General features: G+C 44.9%; 3 protein-coding genes across 7 annotated transcripts in view; 2 read left to right on the top strand and 1 right to left on the bottom strand.

Annotated features, from left to right (window-relative positions):
• The window catches only part of GPBP1L1 (GC-rich promoter binding protein 1 like 1), a 32,862-nt gene extending 31,174 nt beyond the window's left edge, over positions 1-1,688 (top strand). For both annotated transcript variants that reach the window (XM_032877642.1, XM_032877641.1), the window contains one exon: positions 619-1,688. In XM_032877642.1, coding sequence (XP_032733533.1) covers positions 619-771 — 153 coding nt within the window. In that variant the 3' untranslated portion in view covers positions 772-1,688. The remainder of the gene's footprint in view (positions 1-618) is intronic.
• Positions 1,689-3,123: 1,435 nt separating this feature from the next.
• CCDC17 (coiled-coil domain containing 17) lies at positions 3,124-7,620 on the top strand. The gene is made up of 13 exons (XM_032877639.1): positions 3,124-3,875; positions 3,955-4,062; positions 4,167-4,359; positions 4,458-4,620; positions 4,841-4,924; positions 5,015-5,133; positions 5,409-5,525; positions 5,761-5,906; positions 6,011-6,108; positions 6,295-6,498; positions 6,660-6,870; positions 6,944-7,054; positions 7,288-7,620. The coding sequence occupies exons 1-13, from the start codon at positions 3,753-3,755 to the stop codon at positions 7,390-7,392; spliced, it is 1,782 nt and encodes a 593-aa protein (XP_032733530.1). The 5' UTR covers positions 3,124-3,752; the 3' UTR covers positions 7,393-7,620.
• A 1,431-nt stretch (positions 7,621-9,051) lies between these two features.
• Positions 9,052-23,103, bottom strand: part of NASP (nuclear autoantigenic sperm protein) — a 47,270-nt gene continuing 33,218 nt past the window's right edge. For 2 of the 4 annotated variants that reach the window (XM_032877635.1, XM_032877637.1), the window contains exons 5-16: positions 21,324-21,404; positions 20,036-20,145; positions 18,326-19,339; positions 13,525-13,604; positions 13,059-13,144; positions 12,869-12,942; positions 11,724-11,912; positions 11,440-11,606; positions 10,694-10,750; positions 10,526-10,603; positions 9,725-9,853; positions 9,052-9,243 (exon numbers count right to left, since the gene is read on the bottom strand). In XM_032877635.1, coding sequence (XP_032733526.1) covers positions 9,163-9,243; positions 9,725-9,853; positions 10,526-10,603; positions 10,694-10,750; positions 11,440-11,606; positions 11,724-11,912; positions 12,869-12,942; positions 13,059-13,144; positions 13,525-13,604; positions 18,326-19,339; positions 20,036-20,145; positions 21,324-21,404 — 2,146 coding nt within the window. In that variant the 3' untranslated portion in view covers positions 9,052-9,162. The remainder of the gene's footprint in view (positions 9,244-9,724; positions 9,854-10,525; positions 10,604-10,693; positions 10,751-11,439; positions 11,607-11,723; positions 11,913-12,868; positions 12,943-13,058; positions 13,145-13,524; positions 13,605-18,325; positions 19,340-20,035; positions 20,146-21,323; positions 21,405-23,103) is intronic. The other 2 variants (XM_032877636.1, XM_032877638.1) reach the window with 2 other exon arrangements.

Genomic DNA, 23,103 nt, shown 5'->3' with positions numbered 1-23,103 from the left:
AAGATAAATGGAGTTACAAACTTCATGAGGCTTACATTCTGGTGGTATTTATATTTTCTTTACATTTTTACTTCTCCGATTTTTATTTAAAGCACAAATAACAATAGGATTAAGGCCTGTAAAGAGAAATTACAGCTGACATAAAGACTCTGCTACTCAAAACTATTCTCTCAGTTGTTATGACCTGAGAACTTGTAGAAATAGAGAATCTGAAACCCTACCTACTGAATCAGAATCTGCATTCTTAAAAAAGATCTGTAAATGACTGATTTGCACTGTGAGTTTGAAAAGCACAGCTATAACAAATCTTGGTGTGGGGGGCACCTGGCTGGCTCAATCATTATGCGTCTGCCTTCAGCTCAGGTCCTGGGACCCGAGCCTGCTTCTCCCTCTCCCACTCCCCCTGCTTATGTTCCCTCTCTCGCTGTGTCTCTCTCTGTCAAATAAATAAAGTCTTTAAAAAAAAAAAAAAGAAAGAAAGAAAAGAAAAAAGAAATCCTGGCTCTCTCAGAAGGGCCCCTTCTACATTCTGCCTCGAATTCAGTACCGGCCTTTTCCAGGTCCCACTGCCAGTGTAGTTTTTGACGGTTTTCTTTTTTCTTTTCCTGCTAACCACAGCTGAGAAGAAATGGCTTTGGGAAGAACGGCTTTTTGCAGAGCCGTGGTTCCAGCCTGTTCTCCCCTTGGAGAAGCACTCGTAAAGCAGAGTTTGAGGATTCGGACACGGAAACCAGTAGCAGTGAAACATCAGATGACGATGCCTGGAAGTAGGCATATAAATGCTCACAAATCTGACCCAGTAAACTCAGCTTGTGTGTTTAGGGAGTATACAAAAGAAATCGTTCTTTTCCTTTTCTTATGTTGTTGAATACTTCATGCACAAGGGAAAATAATCATATCCCAAAGAGAGAGCAATTGGGTTGTTTAGCTTTTGTTGTTCTTCCCTGTTACTGCTTAATAGAGAGAAGTTTGTGTGATGGGAAAGATTTTTTAAATACACACACACACAGACACAGTATCTATGGGGCGACGCACAAGTGGGAGCTGGCAGTGCAGAGAGGAGACGCCGGTCTGCAGCAACAGCTTCTACTACCAGCCCTTGGGGCACTCACCCCTGTGCTCAAGCAATCATTGTCAATGACAAAGTGACTATTGAAGTTATAATTGTATTAAATTAATGCTAATAATTTGGATATTTTATTTTATTTTTGGCTGCTCGGGTAACGTTAGCCCTTAACCAAGCATACATGGTTTTCTTTTTTCTTTCTTTTGTTTTCCTTTTTTTGGGTACAGCTGTAAAATATTTGGATATAGGAAATGTTGTGTTATTCTTGCAGCCTTGATATTCAGGGTGGATTGTAAAATATAAATTTTTGTGAGATTTCAAAGATTAAGATTATTTTGATAACATTATTTACAGATTTAAAAGATGTGGTTATCACAAGTCTGTTGAAGGGGAAAACTACTGCATAAAATAACTAACTTGGAATAAATATTTTGCATCAGTTTGGATTGTCTTGTGTAAGAAGTATATTTCCTTTAAAGTTAGATGAGTGGATTCTTTGAGGGAAATACTTCTAGAAGTCTGAGGAAAATCTGAATTCAGACACCACTGTTTCTCCTTTTAGCGGATACTTTTTTGATGCAGAAAAACTTGTGCAATAAATTATCAGTAATAAAATCAGAAACCCAAGTTTCCTTCCTGAAACTGATTTTCATTTGCCTGGGTATTTACCAATTTGCATATTTCAAGGAAGATTCTGTGCCTCAGTTTTCCTGCTAAACAGGAACATGGGAAAAGGTTTGAGCAGTGACCAGTGGAAGAGGCACAGTTTTTCATTCAACGTACACTTCCCAGCTGTCCCCGTACATCCAGGCATTTTGCAAGACTCAGGGGGTGCAGGGAATGCCCAGCCCAGTAGGGAAGAGAATAAACCATTATATTCAAAATGAAGCCTTAGGCCAAAATCTTACAGACAAGTAGAAGTTAAAGCAAGCACGCAGTGACACTGGCACTCTGGCCATCCCTACAGTGCATGGTCCCTGGTGGATATAGCGGTCTAGGATTGTCCTCTAGTGGGAGACAACCAGCAGAGTAACAGCCCTGACTGCATGTTAGAAAGAGAACTAACTTGTGTCTCCAGAAAGGATAGAGGCTAGAGGCAGAGAAACCAGCATGACATTGGCTAGATTCTAAAGGCTAGGAAGGAACCCTGTCTGCCACACTGAATTACATAGTCTCTTCTGCTGGGGTTACAAGCAGTCCATGTAGAAATGGTGGTTGAGACAGAGCAATAAGAACTGTATCATATTTCATTGGATATATCTTTTGAAGCATTATGTACTAATAAGAAAACTTGCTGGGTCCCTGGGTGGCTCAGTTGGTTAAGCTTCCGACTTTTGATTTTGGCTCAGGTCATGATCTCAGGGTTGTGGGATCAAGCCTTAGTCCAGCTCCTTATGCAGCAAGGAGTCCGCTTTTCTCTCTCTCACTCTCTCTCTCATAAATAAATCTTAAAAAAAAGAAAACTTGCCAGGTATGATACTCCATTAATTGTCGGTCTCGATATCAGTGTTAAAATGTTGGGGGGAAAAGTACATCTTAGAATCAGTGAAATACTATAAAATGAATTAAGTTGCAAAAGCATTGGTTGAGATAGAGATACCCTGCCTGTTTGGGGTTGAGTTTGCCACTTACTAGCTTTCACAGAACAAATTTCTAAAAATGTGCCCTTTTTCCTGCTTGGAATTAAGCTGGCTGAGATCACATGCTTTGAAACACTTGTAACCTGTTGCTGATCACACCTTGGCCTTCACATGGTGAGAGGGCTGCTACCCTAAGTCCCTGCCTTGTTTAGAAAAGGGAGTTTGTTTCTCCCTTAAGGGAGAAACATGGGGCTCAGAGCTCCTGCTGGTGATGCATGTATTTGGGGAGGTGGCAGAGATTCGATCAGCACAAAAGTCCCCTGCCCTGTCTCGAATGAAGGGCTACCTTTCTATATTTGATTCTCTCATCTGATTGTGTTCTCTCAGAACTTTCATTCCTTGGGCTGTGCTAATTATCTTCCCTCTCCAGACAAAACTCCAAACAGGAATGGGGTGAGGGAAAAGCTGTCAGCCTTGGTGTGACTTTGGTTATGCAAAAGCTGTGGTTGCTTCCCAAGGGCCACAGTACAAGGGAAGGCTTTTCAGCCTAGGGGGAAGACAAGTTTCCTGACAAAGCCTAAAAGGGCAGAAGGCTTCCTCTCCCAGGTGTTCCCTAGAACGGAGAACACTTAACTTCGGTAATGTTCACTTGGGCAGAACAAGAATGAACAAAATGATACTTCCCTGCCGGACTGTTGAATAACCAGTGATGGGGTGAGGGGGAGTATGTGCGAGGGGCCCAGCTAGTCTGGGATGCAGCTGTTTGTTCCCCTTTACATCAGCAGAGAAACCAAGATGTGGTCAAAGGACTTGCACATGCTCATGTAATGCAGTGGAGCGACTTTGTGACGCTTTTTCAAGCCAGGGGCTCCTCCCAAAGGTGATCAGCCTTTCCCCACCCGTGCTCTGGACCTGCCTAGACCTGTGGTTGCTGCCCAGGGAGCTAAGTCTCCTCCCCAAACATAAACTTAATCATGTAAACTCAGCAAACTTGGCCTTTCCTCCCTCTGTCTCTGGCTTTGTTTCATCCTTCTCTCCCTTTCCCCTGCTCTCTGTCCTGTCTCTTGCAGGTCTTGGCTGGCGTGTCAGGAAAGGGGTCCCATCGCATGGCCTCCTATTCTGGGGAGCCGGGGCTCCTGTCCTGTGGGTCCTGTGACATGGTTTTCCGCTCCTGGACGCTGTTGGCCACCCACACTCAGCGTTTCTGCATTGGCCGTCTGACCCAAGAGGTAACACCAGGAGGCCACCTCTCAAAAGGGCTGCCTCCATGGCCACATGGGTGGGTATTCAAGCAACTCTGAGCCTCAGTTTTCTTCACCCCACGCCCTGTCCTGTCGCCAGGTAGTGCCACAAGACCACCAGGGCCTCCCAGACCAGGAGGCCAGCAAATTGGCTCTTAAGAAGCTAACAGAAGAGGTACTCCAGACTTTCCCCATTTGGAAATTTAGCATCCTCCCTAAATCTACTGATCATGCAGATCACGGGTCAGATTACCCCGAACACTGCGGCTGTACCTACAGGAAATGCGACCTTGGATAACAGAGGTACCCAGGGGATTAGAAGGGCCCCGGAACCAGACCCAGGCGCAGACTCGAAGCACCCACGAAGCTGCTGGAAGCCCCAGCGAGCGGCTTCGGGCGCTGCAGGGAACTCATGCAAAGCAGGTGGCGGAGACGGAGTCACAGAGCTGGGCCCTGGAGAGACGCAGTGAGGGTGAGGGAAAGGGACGGGGGATAACGGGCCCTCCCTGCCCTAACCCCTTGGCTTTGAGTTTGTCCGACCCATTGCGACTCCGTCCCTTAATGCCTCAGAACTGAGCCAACGCCTCCAAGGTTTGGCCCAGACCCGGGGCGGAATATCACGCCTTTTCGGTCTGGAGCGGGAGCTTCGAGAACTCCGGGCAGAAGCCGGGCGAACGCGGGGAGCTCTAGAAGTGCTAGGGGCGCAAGTTCAGCAGCTACAACCGGAGGCCGGGTGAGACCCGGCGCGGGCGAATTCGAAGCTCGTCTGAACCCGCCTGGGGCCGGGGGAAGGGGCGGGGCCTGACCTGAGGGCGGAGCCGCGGCGGGACGCGGGAGGCGTAGGCGCCCACGCAGCTGGAAGGTCGCAGGCATTGGGTAGGGAAGGGGCGGAGCTTCCGGAGGCCGGGTCTCGGAAGCCGCAATACCTCAGCGCGCGTGTACCCTTGCCCCAGGGTCCGGCTCAGCGCCCTGCGAGAGGCAGAACTCTGTTGTCCGGTGTTGCGGGCCAACCCAGGGACTCTGGCTGCCGAGATCGGGTGAGGTCCCGGACCCGGACCGGCAAGGGCGAAGCGCTGATCCGTCCTGGAAAGACGCTGCTGCATTTTTGTCCCCTGCTCCCTCCCTAGGGCCCTGCGAGAGGCCTACGTTCGAGGCGGGGGCCGGAACCCCGGCGTTCTGGGCCAGATCTGTCAGTTGCAGGTGGAGGCATCAGCACTGGAGTTGCGGCGGTTGCGGACCCGCAGAGGTGAACAAGAGGGCCTCTCCGAAGCGGTGGTCTTAATTCTGGGAGGAGAAAAGGGCGGTTGAACTGGCGGAGGGAGGGAGGGGCGTGGGGGGGGGGGGGGGTTTTTGGCATGGGGACCACCTGAAGGTGGAAAACCTGGGAGGTCTTTGTGGCAATGGCTAGAATGTTACCTGACAAGTCCGGCCTTGTCCATAGAGACCTAAAGCTGGAATTCTCAGAATTGCACAGCTGGTTACCAGAGGTTGGAGGTGGCAGGTCGGACTTTTTCGTTGCAGGAAAGGGGGCAGGTGCCGCCCTGGGGGAGCTTCTAGTAGTGGAAACCGAAAACCGGCGCTTGGAGGCAGAAATCCTGGCCTTACAGATGCAGAGGGGTGCAGGCCCTGCGTCCTGGGGTCAGCGAGCACCCTTGTCCTACACCACCTAGCTCTCCCCAGCAGGCTGAGTGCAGAGGAAGGGGTTAGAGGGGCCGTGCCTGGGGTATGAGGCGCGTTTGTGCCCTGTCCGTTCCTGCCCTCGTGCATCTCCAGGTGTCCCTGCATGTGGGTCCGGCTCTCAGGGAAAGTTTGTCTCAGCCCTGTTCTTGCCGCGTCCTGCTCAGAGATGCCCTACTCTTAACTCTGGTCCCAGGGCCTACGGAGCCTCGAACTTTGGTGAATCCCAGCCCATGCCTGAGAAGGAGGGAAGATCCCCCGAGCCTCCCGCCGCCGGTGGCTCCTCCTCTGCCGCCCCTTCCACACTCCACAGGCATCCTATTGAGTGGCACAGAAGAGGCTGTGAGGACCCAGGAGCTGGGGCCAGAACTGCTCTGTTTTGTGTAGTTGGGGAAGCATGGGCACCAAGGAGGCTTTTCCCAAGTCAACTCTTTCCCCACCTACAGCTGCAGGTTCCTGGAACCATGACCAAGAACCTAGGTCTGGATCCATACTTCCTTCTGCCAGCCTCTGACGTTCTGGGCCCTGCACCCTATGACCCTGGGTGAGGCCTGCTCCCTCCTTTGACATTCTCTGTGACTTGGTCATCACTGGGTCATCTTCTGATTAAGCAGACACACTAGGAAGAGCTAGGGTTGGGGAACTGATGGGGTGAGGGGCAAGGCTGAGGGGATAGGTTTCAGAGGAGTTGGGGGTTGTATAGATGGCAGCTGAAACCTGTGTTCTTCAGGGCTGGGCTGGTCATTTTCTATGACTTCCTTCGGGGCCTTGAGGCCACTTGGATTTGGGTGCAACTAATGACTGGCTTGACCCGAGATGGACAGGACACAGGAGGAGCCACGGCATTGCCCCCAGCCCTTTGCTTGCCCCCACCTCCAGCTCCTGGGCCCGTGGGCAATTGTGCCATCCTTGCCAGCAGGCAGCCTGTACCCAGGTCAGTAGATGGAGATTGATTGACTTTTGATGCATTTTGTCACAATTGAATCTTTTTCCCCATCCTGCTGAGTTTCCCCATCTATATATAGGTCCACTGGCTGAGAGCTGTCCAAGGAAAGAACAGTTCTGGCTTTTGATGTCTTGTGTTGGTTGTTCTAGGCTGCCACCTTCAGCATCAGTATCCCTGGTCTGTGAGCTACAGGCCTGGCAGGGACTGGCATGGACTAGGGAACCACAGCCAAAGGCTTGGGCCTCACTAGTGCTATTTGACCGGGAGCAAAGGGTGTTAAGTGGCCGTTGGCGCCTTCCACTTCGGGCCCTTCCTCTGGACCCCAGCCTTAGCCTTGGGCAGCTGAATGGGATTCCCCAGGTAAGTGTGGAGGACAGGGACTGGATCTCCTCCCCTCCAGGTATAGACGCAGTACCATGTCCTCTCTCTCCAGGTAGGTCAGGCTGAGCTCTTTCTGCGACTGGTTAATGCAAGAGACGCAGGTGTCCAGACACTGGCAGAGATCAATCCCGCAAGTGCCCAGGAGTACCAGTACCCACCTCCGGTGAGGGCTCACCTAGCACTAGGGATACCGCAGTGTGACTGGCATGGTCAAATGGTCAATAGCATGTTCCAAGCTATTTCTGTGAATTAACTCCTTTAACTATCATACATGTGTTAGGCAGACTATGTAAACAGATGAGGAAATCAGAGCTGCACAGTGAGGCTGACTTGGTTTACCTTAGGTAGTTAAGATATAAACCACTTGCTAAAGATACACTTCTCCCTATTCCACAGATGTCCAGCTCACCTTCACTGGAAGCAAGCTTCCTTGCCCCAAAAGCTGGCTTTGTTGACCCCCCTCCTCCTGAAGAGCCCCCTCAGCAGCAGAGTAAAGGATAGATGGTTTGGGCCCTCATCACGGTTTTGACCACCACCGCCGGCTTCCTGAGTCTAGGAGAATGTGGGTGGGCATGAGTAGCTTAAGAGGCTCAGAACTAGGATTTGTTGCCAGACCTGCAGCTTTACTACTCCACGTTCTCGGAGGGTCTAGAAGCAAACACCAGATACAAGCTCAAGATAGGAGATCCAACCATAGCTTTGCCACCTTCCACAAATACTTGGCCTTTATCAGTTATAAAATGGATGTGAGGATTAAATGGATATTGGGTATTTTCAGTATTGCCTGGAATATGAATTCTTTAAAAGCAGGGGGCACTCTTTAATTTGTTAAAGGAACATCATCAATTTCTTTTTGGGGGGTGGGGGGCTAAAGCCCATCTTGTTGCCACACTTCGTTCAGGACATCCTCTGGGAAGCCTTTCCAGACTATAAATGTCCCCACTGAACTAGGAGCTCCCATACCTTCCACAATTATAGAGGGTCACATGTAAAATATGGCTGAAATTTGATATTGGGTCCCAGTGCCAGAACCCAGTGCCAACCTTTTAATCAAAGACCTAAAATCCTTAGGACTTTAGCATCTAGGGCATCTATCTTCAGGAAGTTCAAAGCGAGAGGTCCTACAGCCATGAGTTACCATAACCAGCCCAGAATTCCAACCATTTTCTCTGCTATCTATTTAGGAAACAATATATCAACTGGAAAACGGCCTGACATTGGCTATTCAAAACGGCAGATTCTGACCTACTACTGTCTACCTAGTGCAGCGAAGTAGCCCTCTGGGTAGTCAGAATTACCAAATCCCCTGAGGTCATATAGGGCAGACACAGTTTGGAATTCAGACCCAAACAGTAACTTAACTAAGGGTCAAGGCTGAGGCAGCTCAGGCAGCACTTTGGGTGCACTCTGTCCATCAGTGAGGTCCTTGTGGGATGGCTTTAGTGCAGGTGTCCTGAGCACCAGCACCCTGACTATGCAGCCAGAACTGGTGGGCATTTCTGCCTTTCAACCCCACATCCCACACTGAAATGCTTCAGGTAGTTCGGGATCCCACTGAAAGATCTTTAAACACAAGTCCAGACCAGGAGCATTTTTTAGCATCTTTATTTGAGAAGTCAAAACTGCAGATGGGTAACAATTTGGATTCAAGTTATAAGATATATTTCAGCCCTTCTGTACAGAAAGCAAAACTCCACCAGCCAGCCTCCCCACGAATTCTTCCAACCACATCCAAAGTGTCCAGTCTCTCTCTCAGAGTTCTTTTTCCAGAACTACTGACCCTCAACTGGAAACTAGGTGGGAACAGTTATCACTTAAGGCCTGGCTCAGGCAGTTATCAGCTCATGAAGTCCACCGAACGGTATCAGCACGAAACAGCAAGATCTTTACCAAGTCTTGTTTCTGTAGCCCCCATCAAGAGCACCACTGAAGGCTTGCAAGACAGTGGAGTTCAGTATTTAAAATGGAAAAATGTAGCACCACTAGAAAACAAAGGGCCGATGGCTGTGCATGATTTGATCACCTCCATATTAAACAGGAGCTTGGATGGGAACTCCCAACAGAGATCAGTACAGAAAAGGGCAGGGTGAGTACCTTTGACCCAGAATGCTCCAAGGCACAGAGTCAGCCAGTATTTAAGAAAAAAATCATCAAAGCCTCAACCTTTGCTTACAATCTTTATTGAAGTTATACAAAAAGAATCCCCCCAAAGTGAAAAAATACATTATATACAAAAACTTTCCCTCAGGAGGAAGGCTCTGTGCCCTCTCTTTAACATGCAGTGCTTTCAACTGTAGCTCCGGCCTCCACTGTCCCCTCCACTGCTGCCCGGCTTTCAGCCTGATTCTCAGCCTGGAAGATAAATAGGGAGCCTGGGCATAAATGAGCCTAGTTTCAGCCCTTCTGTCTTATACAATCGAGTAGGCAGAGAAAGTGAACAGGTCTCCTAAAGCCTGCCTTGCTCCCTACACTCCTAACAGGATGATTACCACAAAATGTAAGGCCATTTCCGAAAGTCTAACAGGGCTGACAGAGCCAATGTTCACACATTACTTGGAAGGGGAGCAAGCAGAAATAACCGAATGGTCTTCCCAATTAAGCGCCTTCTCATACATTCATTAAAGCAGGACCTGTGGTATGTATATAGCTTCCATTCGTCAGTGAGACATCCCACATTCCAAAACCAGTTTCCTGCACACTGTTTCTATGAGGGTTGCATTCAAGTAATCCAAATAGGCTCAAGGTGAGAAACATGCACTTAGGACGACTAGTTTCCCAGGCCCTGAGAACAAGGGGAAATAAGCCAAGAGTCCAAGCCCTCTTAACTGCCCACCTCCTCCTCCATGTTTTCTGAAACTTCATTTCCACTGGAGACGGCATCCCCACTGCCTCCATTCACCTCCAGCTCTTGTTTGGCTTTCTTTGCATCATCTTTTTGGGGACTCTCTTCCTCTGGTTTCCTCTGAAGATAGAATTGGGAAGGCTTCACAAATGTGCCGAGTTTTTTCAAAGTACTGCAAAACTTTAAAAGCCCATCACTCCTCTCCTCCCCCTCTGCTGCCACCCCATGGTGCGAAGATCCCGACATCAGGACCCATGCCTCTCAAGGTCTCGCCCTTGGCCACAGGAAACACGCCAACCTGTGCTCGGTACAATAAATTGGTCAGCCACAACATACCAGTCTAGCCTCTCTAGGGGAAGGGTGAGGAGTAGATCTGAATAGTAACCAAACCCCAAGTTTGTGAATAAGGAAACAGTCTCCCACAAGAGGAAAAAACGACTCTAATTATAGGCAGAAGATGGGATGCCACAAGAGTTTAAGTATCAGCAGGTCTGCTGCTGAACAACTACTATCAAGGAAAACCTGCCAGCTTCCCAAGAAGAGCTGATCTAACCAATTCTCAGAAGCTTTCCTGACAGTCCTGGGCCAAAAGAGGCCTGGAAAACAGTTAGAAAACATACTCAAGTGAAAACTACCTTCACTTGAAATCCTCACCAACTTTGCCAAATGAATGTCTTATTCACCAAATATTAGGGAATGTATACCTGGTGTGTCATTTGAGGGAAAACAAAACAACAAAACAACAAAAAGCAGACTGGAAAGAAAATAGAAAATGACCACATGTAGATTTACCTTCTTTCTGACAAGGTGGGAGATATCGGTCACACAATTTGATGAGGAAGCACCATCTGCTGGTTTTCTACTGGCAACCTTGACAAAAAGGACTCTGTTAGTAATGTATGACTACGTAGGACACACACAGGCCGAATACTAAGTGACAAAAATCTCTTGAATACTCACCATGGAGACTGAAGTGCCTCCTCCACTAGGAGTGAAACCTGAAGTAGAGCTCTCCACCTGTGCGGGAGGTGACAGACCCAAGTGGGTCCCAAGACAGAACCCACCAGGTCACCTACACACCCACAACAGCTGCCTACCATTGTCACTCACCTTGTTCTCATTGTTGCCTACCAAACAGCTGACCAAGACCTCAAATACTAGTGGGCCTCCACATACCAGCAGTATCATCCACCCCCTCTACCTGCACGGGCCACCCCCAAACCGGGGGCTTAGGCACAGTGTAAATATTAAATTAACCCATCCATATCTTATCACCTGTGGCGTAGAAAGCTCCCTGACATTCCAGCAGCCACTCAGCATCTTGCTATCTATACAGAGGAGTTCTCAGAGATGATAATAATAGCTTACATTTGTTAAGCAAATACCATTTGTACTGTCAGAAGTATTTTAACATACAGATACTATCCCCGTTTTAAAGATGAGTCAACTAAGGCAAAGAAACATTAAGGAACACGCCCATGGTCACACTAACAAGTAGCAGAAACAGCACTTAAAACCAGTCTGGCTCCAGAGTGTATTCTCTTAAGCATTATACTACTGGATAGGGAAACTAGATCATTCCTCCTAACCACCAACTCCCTGGAAACCGTATCATGGTTCCTAGACTAATAGAACACGATACCATGATGCCTTCCAACAGTATCGAACATGCTATAATCAAAACTTTAAAAGGAAACCAAACCAACCAGAGTCGCTTTCAGAGCCAATTCAGCTACATTCCCACTGCGCTGGGACTCCTTTGCATCTTCTATCTTCTCTCTAATTTCAGGTAGCAGTTCCTTCAGCTCCTCAATTTCCTTCTCATATTCAGTAGATGATCCTTCAGCCTCCTTCATCTGCTCACTTAGTACAGCTACAAAGAACAGGCTGAAGTGATCAGTAACGGTTGCCACCAAAGGATCCATTTTGTCCTAATACTGTCGGGCTGGAGCCAGTCAAGCTTATCGTCAAGCAGCTGATGCTCACTCACCCATTCTTTTCTCAATGACTTCAATAGATTTGCTGAACTGTGCCACCGCCTCGTCATACTGAGAGTTGTACCCATAGGCCAAGCCCAGCTGGTAATGGGTCTCTGCAAGGAGCCGATCGTGGGCTTCCAGGTACTCCTCCTGCAGGTTTAAGCAAGCCTGGAACTCCTCCACAGCTTGGACATAATTCTCTAATGAAGGGAAAAAGAACAGCAAGCAAATGGACAGCACTTAATATATAATACTTCTAAATTCTAGACCATTCTATAGGAATGCTCTCCTGTTTTCTTTTTATTTTTTAAAGATTTTATTTGACAGAGACATACCAAGAGAGCGAACACAAGCAAGGGAAGCAGGAGAGGGAGAAGCAGGCTTCCTGCCTAGCAGGGAGCCGTATGTGGGGCTCAATCCCAGGACTCTGGTACCATGACTTGAGCCAAAGGCAGCCGCTTAATGACTAAGCCACCGAGGCACCCCTGCTCTCCTGTTCTAAATTACATTTTCTTTGTAGCATCTGCAGGATGCTGGACTATACAAGTACCTAACGGCGGGGCGGGGGGTGTGTGGAGCGGAGGGTGGGGAATCCCTACTGAAGAAATTTCAGAAGAAATTCTTCACTACTGTAGGAACTATAGGAACCCAAACCCACTCTCCTTTTAAAGCCAACTGCCAAGGGTGCTAGGGTGGCTCAGTCAGTTAAGCATCTGCCTTCAGCTCAGGTCATGATCTCACAGTCCAGGGATAGAGCTCCACATCAGACTCCTTGCTCAGCAGGGAGCCTGCTTCGCCCTCTCCCTCAGCCCCTCCCCCTACTCGTGCTTTATAATAAATAAAATTAATTTAAAATAATAATTATTATTTATCTAATAAATCTTTTTTTACTTTTTAAGATTTTATTTATTTATTTGACAGGCAGTAGGCAGAGAGAGAGGAAGGGAAGTAGGCTCCCCGCTGAGCAGAGATCATGACCTGAGCAGAAGGCAGAGGCTTAACCCACTGAGCCACCCAGGCGCCCCAATAAATCTTTTTTTAAAGCCAACTGCCCACCACTGAAAATCGATGAAGCGGAATTTTAAGGAATTAGAGGAAGAACTGCAGGGGGAGGGACACACATTAAAGGAAAGAGTAGAATGGAAAATGTTATTACCAGATTCAACACTAACTTCTCCAAGTTTAAGATGGGCCTGTGCAGCATAAAGCTGAGCTTCCTTTGTTTCTTGCCTGAAAGAAGGAAAAGATGATCAGAAACCTTAATAGCGTTTGTCCAAACCTAACCGATACTCTACTTCCAAGCTCCAAACTCCCAACCTGAGCCTAGAAACATCAAAAAGTGTTACCTTTTAAAAATTATCTTTGCTAAATCCAACATATCCCAGGCAAGCTCTAGATTCCCGATCTCCTCCTCTTCATTTTCTTGAGGAGACTAAAAAGTATATCCAAATCATTAGGCAGAAGTATAAGATAGGCACATCTTCAGATCACAAATCTAAATGTATAATATAACACAGCTTAAAAAAAAAACAACCACATGATATATGACTTAAAATTTGGACTTCCTCCCTAAAATCTACAGAATGGGTCCCTATAATCCTTCTATCCCAAGTCATCACCTTATGTCAGTGATAGAAATCTAAAGTGACATGGTGGGTCCCATTCTAACATCCTCAGATTAAATGGATCTGTGTATTCTAGGCACGAATAGGGAGTCCCCAGTCCCTAACCAAGAAATGACTATGATAATCAAGTAAGCTACAGTCCTACACTAAGAAAGCAGATGATGATACTGAACAATTAATAATTTACCTTATTTTCAAGAAGTGATTCATTTGGTGTTTCTTCAGCCTTGTCATTTTCTTTATCCTCCTCTTCTGAGCCTTCAGTTTCTGCAAGCAAAAATTCCTCAGTACTGAGAATACTAAGGATATCTTCCTTCTAACTAGTCAAAGATCCCAATAAATGCCTGTCAACCTATATTCTGAGGTAGAACAGGCCAGACGCCATCAGTTAATATTTGAGCTGAATATAAATATTAAGCCAATAATTACAGTCTATTTCAAGTATAACCTAGATTTAGATTCTATAATCTTCCAGAGTGTCTGTGGTTTACACCTTCGGTGATCCGAAGGCCGTTTCTCTTCTAAGAAAAGTCAATCTGGATCATTCAGATCAAGACCGATTAGCTACTGTAGTATTTTATTTGCTAGAAGCTCCAATCTACTTAGCCAGAAGCAGTTGGAGAACTCAGTGTTCCTGGTGTCTTTAAGCAGCCATTTGTTATATAACACTAACACGCTGAGAAAGCACAAAAAGTTAAATTACCCCAGTCTGTTCAGAGCAAGAATGCTCAAGAGACTAGCTTTCCCACAACACAGCTGTGGAAAGAAAAGCGTAGTCCTTACCAACTCTCACCAATGAGCATGCCACAGACTCCAGCCAGCTCTAGCATGTACAGAATTGAGTGAGCAGTACCATGACCAATTGTTTTACTCCAGTGTAATGTTAAAATCTGCAGCCATATTGACACTCTATTTCACCATACTGACATACGTTCACAAGTCAACTGCCATTAAGGACAGGCTGCTAATAAACAGCTCTATGCGCCAGTTAAAAGTTCAGAACGTCATGTAATTAAAAATGGGCTTTTGGGGGCACGTAACAATTCTTGAATTGGGTATACTGTGCCTACCTCTGCCATCTTTCATCAAATATTTTTAACACAAGCAAAAGAGCTCAAATACTGTCTCCTGACAAGCTATTATGGGAACATAAATATGCAATTAGGCCTCAGAGACATTAAGTCAGTCTAAGACTTTTATATTCAGCAATACTGCTTTAGAATGGGCACAGGCACAGAAAATTCCTAAACATTATAAAATGAGTAAGACAATCTAAAGTCCTGTAAGAAGGGTGCCTGGCTGGCTTGGTTGATGGAGCACGCAATTCTTCATCTCAGTGTTGTAAGTTCTAGCCCCAAGCTGCATGTAGACATTACTTTAAAAAAAAAAAAAAAAAAATCCTCTAAGAATCAGTTACAAGTTAATTGACCTCTATAGCAAACGGTTTTTATCAAATGACTCACTTTTCCCCTGTTAACCATGTAATTTAGTGCTTCTGAAATAAATACCCACCATCATACACCAGTATCTCTCTGCACCCAAATTTCCAAGTTATCTGTATACTTAGTACTCTGTCAGACTAGATGGGTGGTATTACTAACTTTGACAATGAGGCCCATTTTCAAGAATTCTCAAGACGGGTGAATCTATGAAACAAACATTTTACCTTCCTGATTGTAGGAAAAACTGACAAAACATGTATTGTTATTCTGTATTCTTAAATTATCTGCTATCTGTTCCTACGCATACCAGAATGCCAGGTGACATCTAATTTGCCATAAAACCTGTTTTATTAAATCAAATTTTTAAATTAAAATTCTTACGATAATCTGAGGAAAATACTGGTTTCCCTTGAGAAATCTATACTACCTTCATGAAAGGGTGAAGAAAAAGTGAAGTTAATGAGGAAGCCATTACTTTAAAAAACACTTTCCAACCTAGTAACCTATACCCAGGTATTAATGGGAATGCCCTGATATCCTACGTGCAGTGATCTGTTAAAATATTTTCCAAGCTTCTTTGAAAATGGAATCTTCTTTGTATCATGCCTATTACCATCCCTTGGAAAAAGGGAAACAGTTTTATATCATTTCTCTGATTTGTTGCCTATTCAAAAGTTAAGGGCATAAAATAGCACAAAAGAAAAACTCCTCCTAAAGACAAAGACAATCTCTGCTGATTCTCTGGGTATTCTAGCACTTAACAGTGTTAAGTCAGGTAAACACTACAGATTGACCAGTACAGTCTGTCTAAGCATGGCCAAGCTCTGTGCCTACAATTTAAAAACTCTGTTCACTTACCAGTCAGACCATTTATCTTTATTAGGGCTATGGACGGCCTGAGAGGTGGTAGGAAATGGGATTTTAAGAGAAAACCTCTGGGGTGCCTAACTGGCTAAGTCGGTAGAGCATGTGACTCTTTCTTTTTATTTATTTGACAAAGAGATCACAAGTAGTCAGAGAGGCAGGCAGAGAGAGGAGGAAGCAGGCTGCCCGCCGACCAGAGAGCCCAATGTGAGGCTTGATCCTAGGACCCTGAGATCATGACCTGAGCTGAAGGCAGAGGCTTAACCCAGACTGAGCCACCCAGGCACCCCGAACATGTGACTCTTGATCTCGAGGTTGTGGGTTTGAGCCCCACATTGGGTGTAGAGTTCTTAAAAATAAAATTTAGGCGTGCCTGGATGGCTCGGTCGGTAAGCGTCTACTTTCAGCTCAGGTCATGACCCCAGGCTCCTGGGATCAAGCCTGCTCAACAGGAAGCCTACATCTCCCTCTCCCCTTGCTTACATTCCCTCTCTCACTGTCAAAATCTTTTTTAAAAAATAAGATTTTTTTTAAAAAGGAGAGAGAGAGAAAACCAAATGTGAGACTTTTGCAGGCTAATGCTGCCACATATAGAGGAATAGAGCACAGAGAGTCAAAGTTTAGGCCTTAGAGCCAGAAGGTTTGGGTTACCTCAGCCCTCCCCTTATTGGCAAATTTGCTTTAAGTAATTCTTAAGGTCTTTCTGCCATTTCTTCATTTGTAAAATATGGAAAACTGTACCTTCTTTGTGAGTAGCATGGTAACCAGGGCACATACTTTAAAAAAATGCAACTGATGATCCCTAGGCTTTTTTTTTTTAAGATTTTATTTATTTATTTGAGAGAGAGAGAGAGAGAGAGAGACCATGAGAGGGGAGAGCTCAGAGGGAGAAACAGACTACCCGAGCAGGGAGCCCGATGTGGGACTCAATCCTGGGACTCCAGAATCATGACCCGCACCGAAGGCAGTTGCCCAACCAACTGAGCCACCCAAGCCCCCACTTATAAAAGTGCTTTTATAAGTACTGTTTTTTTTTTCCTCTCTCAAATAAATAAGTCTCTAAATAAATAAGTCAGTCAGTCAGTCAATCAATCAGTAGTGACCAGAAAGTTACTGATAAGAGGTGGGCTAAGGGAGGAGATATAAAGTCACCTTCCTCACTGTGAGGTAGGCTTGGGAAGAACTTACATTCCTATCAGATCTAGGGTCTGAGTCTAGTACTATGACTTACAGTGTTTGACCCTGAACAAGTAACATAACCCCCTAAGCCTCTATTTCCTCATGGCTGTAAGTGGAATAATACTACCTACTACATAGTATTTTGGAATAAAAAATAATGTGCATGGGAGAGTTATAACAATGCTGCTTATGATCCAATTGAATAGTTTTTGAACTGGAGAACTAGGACCTCTCTACTATAGCTTATTATTAGTATTACTATTACTGTAGCTTATTATTATAAAGTCCAACTTTTAAGAGCCAGCAGAACTTTTTATCTTTAATCACTATCATTAAAGATTAAGACATGGCATTTTTTTAAAAATTAAAGAATTCAGTTCTGTGCTTTTTCCATAAAGAACTCCTAAAACCCAACAAGCAGCCCAATGGTGCTACCATTTAGCCAATTCACTTCTGGTTACCATGCCTGTGCTGGCTGGAGTGCAACGACATGCACATAGGTAGAATGCAGAATGTAGTTTACCAGAATGAGCTGCAAATACTGATGGTGGGTCTTTGAAAATCTAAAACTAAACAGAACCCTTAGTCTGTCAATTACACGAAGTGGTAACCATTAACTGGAATATACCTGTGGTTATTAATACCAACATTAGATGAGCCTTACAGACAGCAGAATCCTCAAATTACAGTACAACTCAAGTCAGACGTGCCAATTATGTAATTGCTAATTAGAGGCTTATACATCTTGATGGAATTGAACCAAAATTAGACCAATAATACTATGCAAAGCATCCACACTTTATAATGTTCTAAGTAACAAAAACTTTAGTTTAGCAGCCAAAGCAAGCATGAAATGGGGGGAAAGCAGCAAGAGGGCTAATAGTTAAGATTTTTTGTTATCTTTTGGAGGGGGCTAATTTAAAACTAATGTAAATAAGCCTCGAAACACTTCCTGAAGACTAAAAGTAGAAGAGGGTCACCAGAATTCTTTCACTATGTTTAATGGCCTTCATTTAAATGGCATGCCTGCTTAAGTGTACCAATTCACTGGATTCTACTGCTCTGATCCTGCTTCCTAAAGCAGAGAAGAGGAACCATGTGAACAGTAAATTAAATAATCCAGAGGCATGCAAGTGAACATCCATTCAGCATTCTCTGCCAGCCTGGCCCCCGTTTCCCTACCTACCCCACCAGCCCCCGTCCACCTCGATTGGCTAGTACGGTACAAGTTACTGATAGCTAGCCAAGTCTCAGAAACCACAGAGAAGCCCTATTTTGCAGTTAGTAAAAAGCGTTAGTTTATAAGCCAGCTGAAGACTTGCTTTTGATTTAACTTGCTCAACTTATCACAATCTTCTTAAACTTTCCCCATTCTCATTTAGCCCTTTCCTACTCCAAAGGCAGACGGAAAATCCTGAATGGAAGGCTGACTTTTACCCATGATTAGTGAGTCAAATCCAGAAATGTACTCCACCCACTGCAGCTCTTGCATATCCCGGTTACCTTCACCCTCTTTCATCTGTTCTTCTCTGTCTTGTGTTTCTTCATTAGCAGCTATCTTAACTTTGTCTTCAGGGGACTTCTCAGTAGCCCCCCGGGCTACCTTGGTCTCAACCCCATCTCCAGCTGCCTCAGACTCTTCTATGGGCAGCTTAGTCTCCTCCTGGCTAGGAACCAACTCTGCCCTGACCTTCTCCTCTAGTCCTGAGCCATCTTTTCTTTCTGTCAGTCCTTCTGCATTAGTCTGTTGTTCAACAGGAGTCTCACCTTCTGCAGCTGACAGTCCATTGACTGAACCATCCTTAGGGAGAACTGTGGCCTCCTGCCCAGGCTTCTCAGAGACTTCGGACTCAGCTTCTGCAGCTGAGGCCTCTGCAGCCTCTACTGTCACCTCTGGTGACTCTCCAGCAGGAGGCACTTCTTGCCCTACCAGCTGATCAAGCACACCCTTTCCTGGCTCATTTTCAGAGGCAGCTACCTGCTCCTTTGGCTCTTCCCCACCCACATCCACTGGCTTGACTGCTGAATCTATAGGCTCTGCTTCTGCCTCCACTGCAGTACCCTGCTTTTCGAGAGTCATAACAGGCTGCTCTCCTGAGGCTTCTTTTGGCTTCTCCTCTATGCTCACAATTACTTCTCCCTGCTTCTCCTGACCTCCTTTTTCTCTGGATTCTTCTTGGATGTCAGTTCCACAAACTGATTTTCCTTCCCCAGCATCTGGTACTTCCTGTTCTGGCTTCCCAGAAGTGACCTTGGCTTCATTCAGTCCTTCTGGTGCTGCTATTTCTTTTGCCTCAGTGGTTTCAGTTAACTGATCTGGAGTGGATTCAACTTTTTCCTGTAGTTCCTCTGCAGGCTCACTTATATCCATGTCTTCTCTTCCACCCTTCTCCATTTCAGTCTCCTGCTCTTTATCAATTTCAGGCTTTACCAGAGACTGGTCTTCTGGTTTTTTTGCTTCTTCTTTTTCTCCCATGGCGTCATAAACCTGTTCTCTCAACTCTTCCCTTGCTTCCTCTACATGGTTAAAGAACATGAAGCATAAACATGTCTTCGAATTTAGTGATTAAGGCATAAATGGAAACTAAAAATACATTCCCTTTAAACCCTCAAACGGCCTGGCTTAAATTTTAGCAGATGGCCTAAAAATTATCTGCCCCCTTGAGAAAAAGCAAAGGGAAAAGTCCCAGATAGCAGAGCAACTTACAGCAAAAGAAACCCAAGCTCCTTAAATGAGATACTGTTTTACTTGAGCATTCTGATTATCAGTTAGGTTAAGAGATGCCAAGCTTTATGCTCGCCTCTAAACATTATAAACCTCCACCTAATATGTAAAACAGCCAAACTCCATTTAGAATTTAACATTTAATTTTCTTAGATACAAAAAATGTAAAAAGACTCCAAAAGCACTGCTGTTCAAATAACTGAGCTGCAGACTTTTAAAAATTTGCATCTAAAATTATTTAAGGTTGTTATGTATTTAAAATATCAATTCAAATAACCACATTTATTGGGGAAATTAACTTTTCCTTTTATAAAACCCTGCTGTCAGTTTCAGTAATTGGCTGTCTCCATTGTAGTCTCCACCAGATGCAGGTATCACCCCACACAACTTAGGAGAGACCATCCAGGACAGGGAGAGCCCTAGTCCCATCAATTGTACACAAGAAATAAACGTCGCATCTCCTGAACATCACATGCAACTCCACATACCATCTATGTTATCATTATTTTCTATCAGAGATTCGTCTTCTGTTTTTTCTCCTTCCTCCTCTTCCACATGCACACCTTCCAGGGCATTTCCCAACACACCATTCTCCATTCTAGAAGAACAAAAGGAGAAAGCACTAAAGGTATGATGGTTAGAACCTAACAGGTTTTCTAAGACAGAAATTATAAAAGAAACAGAAAAGCCATCAAGTGCAGAGAACACAAACTTTATTCATGGAAGAAAGGCAATGATCAAAACTAATACAAATTAAGGCAGTAAAAGCACTGCAATAAAGAAAAAAGCATACCCTTCATCCCACCACCTAAAAAGCACCAATGACTCTTGACAAAAGAACAAGATCAATAATATGTATTTGCTTTACCACAGGGCCAAAATATTTCCCAAACTTCGCATCTACCCATATTTCTTTAGTTGGCTTTAAAACATTCTGGCAAGACTTGTGACAAATCAGGATGACCTACAAAATTAGAAAACTTACCAGAACTGAGATTAAATGTACCAATTAACATTTGCTAGTTTGTATACCCTTAATAAATTTTATTCTAGTTAATAAACTCCAGTGGAAAATATGCAACAACTTTCTAATAGGTAGGACTACTGGTTTTTATTTATGAGACATTTTCATATATTAGTGTTTTCAAATTATCCTTCATTCAGTCCTTGTTTAGGATGACTGTTTTGTGCTTAGGGTGCCTTTTTTTTTTTTTTTTTTTCCTTAGAGTGCTTTTAATGTTCTCTCTCTATACTGGACTTTATGGTCCAAAAATAAATTATGATTATTCACTAATAGAAAAGATCTCTGCTTCTAAAGCCCCCAAAAGTCAAAACCCAAGCCTAAGTTTACTCTGTATCAAGTGCCTTCCAAAACTTCCATTAAAATTTCATGTGCCTTCTAAACCCCTTTCTTAGTAAAACCAGTCTCACCCAGATCATATGAAATCCCAAAGCTAGTAAATAACCTTGACAAAGAAACTTAAGTTTTTAAATAGACCATAATGTGATACAAAACATCCCACTTAAAAACAGTGGTTTGAGGGGCACCCAAGTGGCTCAGGCAGTTACACAGCAGACTGCTGATTTCAGCTCAGGCTATGATCTCAGGGTTGTGAGATGGAGCCCCACAACGGGCTCCAACCTCAATGAGGAGTGTCTGCCTAAGGACTCTCCTCCTCTCCCTCCACCAACCCTCCTCCACTCGCTCTCTCTCGAATAAATAATCTTTAACCAAAAAACAAAAAAAACAAAAAACCTGTGGCTTGAAAAACATACCTTGCCAACTCCAGAAGTGATTTCCCATAGAAAAAGAAGGCTTCTCCACACTCATTAGCGGTCTCTCCATACTTCTTACCTCTACAAAGGGAACAAATATCTAAGATCTGAACTGACATCTAGTCTAAAATACTTATTTATAGTTCTGTAAATTATAAGATGACATTTCTTCAGTGACACATTATTTTAGGAAACCAATACTCCCCTCTCCTCTTGTTTTCAAGTCAAATTCAAAGGGACTTTAAAAAACAATGTTTTGGGCGCCTAGGTGACTTAAGGTTTCAACTCTTGATCTCAGCTCAGGTCTTCATCGCAGGGCCATGAGTTCAAAGCCCCACACTGCGTGGGGTGCCTGGTTGGCTCAGTCGTCTGACTTCAGCTCAGGTCATTATCTCAGGGTCCTAGGATTGAGCCCTATATCAGGTTCTGCCCTAAGCAGGAAATTTGCTTGTCCTCTCCCTCTGCCCCTCCTCCCACTTGTGCTCCCTCTCTCTCAAAAAAAAAAATAAAATAAATAAATAAATAAATAAAAACAAGGGGCCTCCAAGTGGCTGCCTATGGCTCAGTTCATGATCCCAGGTTCTGAGATGGAGCCCCACACCCAGCTCTCTGCTCAGCAGGAGCCTGCCTCCCCTCTCCCTACTGCTCTGCCTATACCTGAATGCTCTCAGTCAAATAAATAAATAAAACCTTTTAAAAAAATGAACAAGCAAACATAGTGCCACATTGGGCTCCAAGCTGGACACGAAGCCGACGTTAAAAAAAAAAAAGTGTGTGTGTGCACCCACACAATGTACGCAATTAATATATTGCCTGGTCTTTCTATATGTATGTTTCAAGTGACATCAATTTGCTGCAGTTATAGTATATAATCTGAGAGCCAAACTACATTAATAGGTATTTCTCCTGCTATAAGATGAGTGTCAGGGCACATGGGTGGCTCAGTCATTAAGCCTCTGCCGCCTTTGGCTCAAGTCATGATCCCAGCATCCTGGGATCACCCTGCATGGGGCTCCCTGCTCAGCAGAGGCTCTGCTTCTCCCTCTGCCTCCTCTGCCTGCTGCTCCCCCTGTTGTGCTCCCAGCTTGGCAGGAAGCCTGCTTCTCCCTCTCCCACTTCCCCTGCTTGTGCTCCCTCTCTTACTGTCTCTCTCTCTCAAATAAATATATCTTTTAAAAAAGGGAGGGAAAAAAGGTAAGTGTCAGTATGGGACAGAATGAACAGTTAAAGGACTTTTGGCAGGGGCTTAAAGAATGAATAAGGTATATGGAAAGACAGCATGTTATTAGATATAGGAGCTTATTCTCTGGAGTCAGATTGCCTGGGTTTAAATCCCACCTCTAGACCTTAACTAGCTGTAGAAACCTTAGACTCAATGCCTTAGTTTTCTCATCTATAAACAGAAATGTTGAGAACTGTTCAAAGATCTAAGAATTGAATTAATAATGCCTATAAATTACTTAAAACAATGCTTAGAAATATAAATAGCACTATACATAAGTTTTAGCTCTTAATACCTAGACAGGGAAGAGGGAAAGGAAAACAAATCACAAGTGTGATAAATGAAAAGGAGGAGGTACTTTACATAGAGTAAGGAGACTAGTTTTCATGAAGGAAGGACTAGCAGAAGTCACTCAAAGTCAGGGATGCCTAGGTGGCTCAGTTGGTTGGGCAACTGCCTTCGGCTCAGGTCATGATCCTAGAGTCTGGGGATCGAGTCCCGCATCCGGCTCCCTGCTCAGCAGGGAGTCTGCTTCTCTCTCTGACCCTCCCACTTCTC

The sequence above is a fragment of the Lontra canadensis genome, unplaced genomic scaffold, assembly GCF_010015895.1.
Source record: "Lontra canadensis isolate GAN:19392208 unplaced genomic scaffold, GSC_riverotter_1.0 scaffold60, whole genome shotgun sequence".
NCBI lineage: Eukaryota > Metazoa > Chordata > Mammalia > Carnivora > Mustelidae > Lontra > Lontra canadensis.
The sequence above is the reverse complement of the archived record's forward strand: the minus strand, read 5'-3'. Positions and strand labels throughout refer to the sequence as shown.

What these genes read in the sequence shown, in the direction of transcription:
- CCDC17 (XM_032877639.1), top strand. Translation starts at nt 3,753, where the DNA reads ATGGCCTCCTATTCTGGGGAGCCGGGGCTCCTGTCCTGTGGGTCCTGT. An exon ending in GCGGTTGCGGACCCGCAGAG is followed by an intron (nt 5,134 to 5,408) that starts GTGAACAAGAGG and finishes TTTTCGTTGCAG; the next exon opens with GAAAGGGGGCAGGTGCCGCC. An exon ending in TGCAGGCCCTGCGTCCTGGG is followed by an intron (nt 5,526 to 5,760) that starts GTCAGCGAGCAC and finishes CTCTGGTCCCAG; the next exon opens with GGCCTACGGAGCCTCGAACT.